Source organism: Dipodomys ordii, unplaced genomic scaffold, assembly GCF_000151885.1.
Source record: "Dipodomys ordii isolate 6190 unplaced genomic scaffold, Dord_2.0 Scaffold7, whole genome shotgun sequence".
Classification (NCBI taxonomy): Eukaryota; Metazoa; Chordata; class Mammalia; order Rodentia; family Heteromyidae; genus Dipodomys; species Dipodomys ordii.
Window position 1 is genome coordinate 4342569 of NW_012267223.1, and position 6000 is coordinate 4348568.

The following is a 6000-nucleotide window of genomic DNA, read 5'->3' on the forward strand; positions in this document are numbered from 1 at the left end:
TGTTGCAGTGAACAAGGACAGGCTGAGAAGCCAGGCGCTCAGGAGGATCATAGGAAAGGCAGGCCTGTGAGACACACACACACACACACACACACACACACACACACACACGACTGTAGGGCTGGCCAGGTGCTGCTGGCTCACTCCTGTAATCCTAGCTGAGGAACATGGTTCAAAGCCAGCCAGGGCAGGAAAGTCCGAGAGACTCTTATCTCCAATAAGCCACCAGAAAACCAGAAGTGGCGCTGTAGCTCAAGTGGTAGAGCTCTGGCCTTGAACTGAAGAGCTCAAGGACAGCGCCCAGGCCCAGAGTTCAAGCCCCATGACCCACACACACACAAAAATAACAGGGCTGGGCTGGGAAGGTGGCTCAATGGTAGAGCGCATACCTTGCATGCCAGAGGCCCTGGGTTCGATTCCTCAGCACCACATAAATAAAAAGTAAAAAGCCGGAAGTGGTGCTTTGGCTCAAGTGGTAGAGTGCTAGCCTTGAGCTGAAGCGCTGAGGGACAGCGCCCAGGCCCAGAGTTCAGGCCCCATGACCGGACCCAAAAAAAAAAAAAATAACAGGGCTGTTTTGGCTTTTAGAATACTGGTACATTTTTTTTTTTATTAAAGAAGAGAATAAAGCATTTGTAAATATATTTCTCTCATGTACACTTCAAAGGGGATGCTGGGTGGCTGCTACAGAGCTGGGAGCAAAGAGACCAGAGCTCCCCTCTCCTGCCCCAATATGACAGAGACACGGAAGGCTGGGAACTGTCCAGCCCCAAAGGGTGAGATTCCAAGTTGTCTGAACAGAGAGACCCAGCGGGCGGCTGGCGTCACAGTGCCTCGGGGAGCTGGGTGGCATCTCCAGGGAGGTCAGGCATGCTAAGAAAACCCCTTTACCCATTAGAAAGAATAAGGCATGAAGGTTTCCGCTGTGGTCTCCACTCAGGGCAGGGCCACTGTCTTCCACGGCTTCTTGGACTACCAGGGTCTCAGGGAGGGTGGCAGAAGGAACCAGAAGCTGAGGGCAAGCTGGGGACCTGGACATTTCTTGGCTGATTCTCTGAAATCTTAACCCTTTAATTCCCCCCAAAGATGAGAGGTGAAGAGCGGGCGTTTCGGGTGGGGGAAGGAGCTCGTTCTTGTCCCTGCCTCTGCCCAGTGTGAGGTGAGAATCATGGGTAGTCCCCAGTAAAGAGGAAAACGGGGTGACACGGAGAGCACTGGCTGGAAGCACATGCCCAAGACATTCTAGGGGGAGGGGGTGTTGCAGCTGCGCCCTGTGCCCGGGCTGGGAACATGGAAAAGATGAGACATCATGGTCCCTGAGATGGGGCAGCGCAGAGACAGGAGGCAGAGGTGGTTGCAGACATGGCGGGGGGTGCTCCCTAGCCATCCTGGGTCCTAGTGAGTTTCCTGCCCAGGAGGCTTTTCCAAAGCTGGAGGTGGAGGATGTTGGATCTGAGGGAAATGGGCACCACTTGTGTATGGCTGCGGAAGGGGGCACCATCTCCCCCTCTTCTGATTGGCTACAGATCTGTCATGAACTGAGGGTCCCTGCCATGGCTGGAGCAGGGGACATTGGGCCTGGCTTTGCAGTGCCAGGGCCATCTGTGGCCTGCCCAGGGCTCTGGAAGGGGGTGGGTGGGACAGCTGGTACTAAGGGAATGACAGCATGTCATGGCTGGAGAGAAGCAGTGGGTGGTCTAGGGGGCTCTGGAAACCAGCACTGGCTGGCTCTGAGACTTCCCTTTTCAAGTGTTTCCAGTTGTGGCACGGGGGGGGGGGGGGACAGTCAAGGAGACTTGCATTACAAATCTCTCAGAAAAACAACTTTGGGGAAGGGAAAACAAAGTCAGCTGAGCCAGAGTTGCTTCCTGCCATTCAGCCACCCTCTGAGAGAGAGGCTCGGAGCCTGGAAGCCTGGGGTGCAGGGAATGGGGGTGTTTGGCTTTGAAACTGAGCTGTGCCTTCAGGCTGAAGCGGGGTGGCCAAGGGATCTTAGAAGACAGGGCAGGCAGGCCACTCCATGAGCCAGGAATATGCTAGATCCCCACACCAGAGCGGCCTCACCTCATAACACAGTGTGGCTAAAGGGTCCCTTTCCTCAACAAAGATGGCGGGCCAGGCATGAGGAACCCCAGAGCCGGGAGCCCAGGGGAGGCTGCGGGCTGGGAAGGGGTCACTTGCTGCTGTGCGTCTTGACTTTGGTGGCATTGATGTCCGCCTTGGTCTTCTGGATCCTGGCGAAAATCTCCTTGAAGAGCGCCTTGTACTCGGGCTGGCTCTGCTCCAGCCTCTTGTCTACAGCCTCCACGTGTTGGCTCAGACTCTTCTCACCCGTCTTGGCCTCCCCTTGGCCATCCTCGCCACCCCGCAGGTCCCTCCACGAGCTGTCCCGGGAGATGGGCCGGGAGGTCTGCACGCCTGCGTGCCGCACCGCGGCCCCGTGCTGCCGGCACTTGCTCAACAGCTCCTCGTACTTGTCCAGCAGCGCGTGGTACTGCTCGTCCACCTCTCGAAGGATGGACATGCCCCGCCGGCGCACGCTGTTGGCATGCAGGGTGAGGTTGCCTGCGTGCCTGCTGGCTGGGTCTTTGGCCACGATGGCATTGAGCGCGGTGTCGCTGCAGCTCTTCCGCACTGCGTGTCCGGGGGAGGCCGTGGGAGAGGAGATCCCATCCTGGCCTCCGCAACCGTCCCCACTTCCTGGCTGGGGATCGTCAGCCTCAGGGGCCTGGGCCAGGGGGGCTAGCAGGGCCTCAGCCAGGTGGTCATCCCGGCCTAGCAGGTAGGTCTTGGCCTGCTTCATCTGCTGTAGCTCCAGCAGCTCGGCCTCCAGCTCCTGCACCCGCAGGCGGCAGCCCTCCATCTCACACAGCTGACCCTCCAGCTCTGTGTACTCCTGTAGTACCGCTGTGTACTCTCGCTCAGCCCGGTCCTTGCGCTGGCGTTCCTGGCTCACCTGGGAACGTAGCACCCCCACCAAGGTCTGCAGCCGCTCGTTCTCCTGCTCTAGGGGCCGAGGGCCCAGCTCCAGCGAGGAGCTGTGCAGGCGGAAGGCATCCTCGCACCTGCAGGGAGGAGGGATGGGCGGTCACTGGTCAGGGCCAAAGTCCCCCGTGCATCCTGGGATGCACTGCGCTACAAGCTCAGCCGAGGGTCCCCCTCACCCCACCACTCTTTCTGCTCTTATTTTAGTGCTCTTTCTGGAACTTGAAATCATGGCCTTGCCCTTTTGCTGGACTTTTTTCCTCAAGGCTGGCCCTCTACCACTTGAGCCACACTTCTACTTTGGCTTTTGGCTGGATAACTGGAGAGAAGAGACTCTCAAGCTTCTGTGCCTGGGCTGGCTTTGAACTGCAGTCCTCAGATTTCAGTCTTTTGAGTAGCCAGGGCTACAGGTGTGAGCCACAAGTACTCAGTACTGGGGCTTGAGCTCAGGGTCTGGGTGCTGTCCTTAGCTTTCTTGATCAAGGCTGGTACTCTACAACTTGAACCACAGCTCCACTTTGGGCTTTTTGGTGGTTAATTAGAGATAAGAGTTTCAGAGATGTTCCTGCCCTGGCTGACTGAATTGCAATCCTCAGATCTCAGATCTCCTGAGTAGCGAGGATTACACGTGTAAGCCACAGGTGGCAGGCTTCATTTAGTGTTTCTTGTCCATCTTAGATTTAGTGGGCACTGAAAGGTGCAGTGCTTAAGTCCTCCTGGTTTAGAACCTATCTGTACCTCTTGTTACGCACATGACCTTGGATGAAACACCACCAAGCTCCAATTTCCTTACCTGTGGTGGTGGTGGGCAAAACACACCTTGTAGGAAGCGGTGAGTATTGAATCCACAGAACAGTGTGTCCTCGCCACTACTGTCTGTGTCCCGGATGAACTACCAACCCTCCCTCCCACCTGCTGCCTGTTATTGTCCATCTTTGCCTTTTTCCCCTGACTGGCACTCCTGGGAGTCAGAGACCCTGGGGACCCTCACCTACCGGGGGCTGCTGCACAGTTCCTTGAGGCAGGGGAACGTGTGGATGGTCCTCCTGCGTTCCCGCTTTTCCCGGCGCACCTGCAGCTGCTCCAGGCCCCGCAGCTGCTCCACCTGGGCTTGCAGCTCCTCCACCTGGGTCTGAAGACGCTCGATGGTCTCTGTCAGCCTGAGGTGAGGGGATCACGTGGATGGGAGAAGTTTGAAGGGGACAGAAAAGCCTACTCAGGGCAGTCCTGGCTCACTGTGGACGAAGGGACATGAGTGGCCGGGCACTGGTGGCTCACGCCTGTAACCCTAGCTACGCAGGAGGCTGAGATCTGAGGATTCTGGTTGAAAACCAGCCGAGACAGACAAATCCATGGGATTCTTATCAAGTGGTAGAGCATCAAACCTTGAGCCTAAAAACCAGGCAAGAGCACAAGTTCTTGCGTTCAAGGCCCAATACCAACACCAAAACAAAATCACCCAACCTTGAGTCTGCTGAGATGAACAGGGACCTCTGCATGCTAGACACTGCCTCCTTTTTGCTCAAGACTAGCACTCTACCACCTGAGCCACAGTTCCACTTCCCTCTTTGTCTGGTTATTTGGAGGTAAGACTCTCATAGACTTTCCTACCCAGGCTGACTTTGAACTGGGATCCTCATATCTCAGTCTCCTGAGTAGCCAGGATTGCAGGCGTGAGCCACTGGCACCTCATCTTATTGTCTAAAACAGCCTGGTGCTGAACTGGTGAGGACAAAACTCAGCACCATCCTGGGGTCCTGGCCTGGGATCCCCCTCTACCCCCCTGCCCCAGGCCCAGGTGCACTCAGCCCTGGGCCTCTCCCCTCCCCCACCTCGGCCCAGCCCTCACCCATGGATCTTCTGCTGGGCAGCCTTACTCTCCAGCACCAGCCTCTGGTTGGTCAGCTCCAGGTCTCGGGCAGTCAGGTCCAGCTGCTCGTACACTTTGGCGTGCTGCTCGTTCACGTGCCGTAGCGTGTCTAGCTGCTTGGTCAGATACTATGAGCAAGAGGTGAGTTGTAGTAAAAGAGTTTTTGTTTGAACTCAGGGCCTGGGCACTGCTCCTTTGCTTTTGTGCTCAAGGCTACTGCTCTACCACTGTGAGCACAGCTCCACTTCCAGATTTATTTATTTTTTGTCAGTCGTGGGACCTGAACTCTGGGCCTGGGTGCTGTCCCTCAGCTCTTCAGCTCAAGCCGAACGCTCTACCACTAGAGCCACAGTGCCACTTCTGGCTTTTTTGCTTATGTGGTGCTGAGGAATCGAACCCAGGGCCTCATGCATGCAACGCAAGCACTCTACCACTGAGCCACCTTCCCAGCCTACTTCCAGATTTCTGATAGTTCATTAATTGGAGATAAAAATCTCTTGTATTTTCCTGCCTGGGTTGGCTTTGAACTGCAGTCTTCAGATCTCAACCTCCAAAGTAGCTAGGATTACAGGTATGAGCCACCAGTACCTGGCTGGAGTGAACTTTATGTTTTTGTTTTTGGTCGGTTGTGGGGCTTGAACTCTGGGCTTGGGTGCTGTCCCTGCGCTCTTCAGCTCAAGGTGAGCACTCTACTGCTTAAGCCACAGTGCCACTTCTGGTTTGAGTGGTTTTTATTGGAGATAAGAATCTCACAGACTGGGCTGGGAAGGTGGCTCAGTGGTAGAGCGCTTGCCTTGCATGCCTGAGGCCCTGGGTTCGATTCCTCAGCACCACATAAACAAAATGAAAAAAAAACGGAAGTGATGCTGTGGCTCAAGTGGTAGAGCACTAGCCTTGAGCTGAAGAGCTGAGGGTCAGCACCCAGGCTCAGAGTTCAGGCCCCACGACCAGACCCAAAAAAAAAAAAATCTCACAGACTTTCCTGCCCAGAGTTGGCTTTGACCCACAATTCTCAGATCTCAGTCTCCTGAGTAGCTAGGGCTAAAGGCATGAGCCACCAGCACCTGGATTATGTTATGTTATTTTACAGTATTTGATGCGATACAATTCATAAATAGGTTTTTAAACCATTACTTTACAAGTAT

The 6000-nt window shown here is 55.3% G+C and overlaps 1 protein-coding gene across 1 annotated transcript in view; it reads right to left on the reverse strand.

Moving 5' to 3' along the window:
* Positions 1–1794: 1794 nt before the first annotated feature.
* The window catches only part of Cdr2l (cerebellar degeneration-related protein 2-like), a 12189-nt gene continuing 7983 nt past the window's right edge, over positions 1795–6000 (reverse strand). Inside the window, exons 2-4 of the mRNA XM_013036516.1 lie at positions 4835–4983; positions 3981–4145; positions 1795–3065 (exon numbers count right to left, since the gene is read on the reverse strand). Of these exons, the coding sequence (XP_012891970.1) occupies positions 2174–3065; positions 3981–4145; positions 4835–4983 (1206 nt within the window). The 3' untranslated portion in view covers positions 1795–2173. The remainder of the gene's footprint in view (positions 3066–3980; positions 4146–4834; positions 4984–6000) is intronic.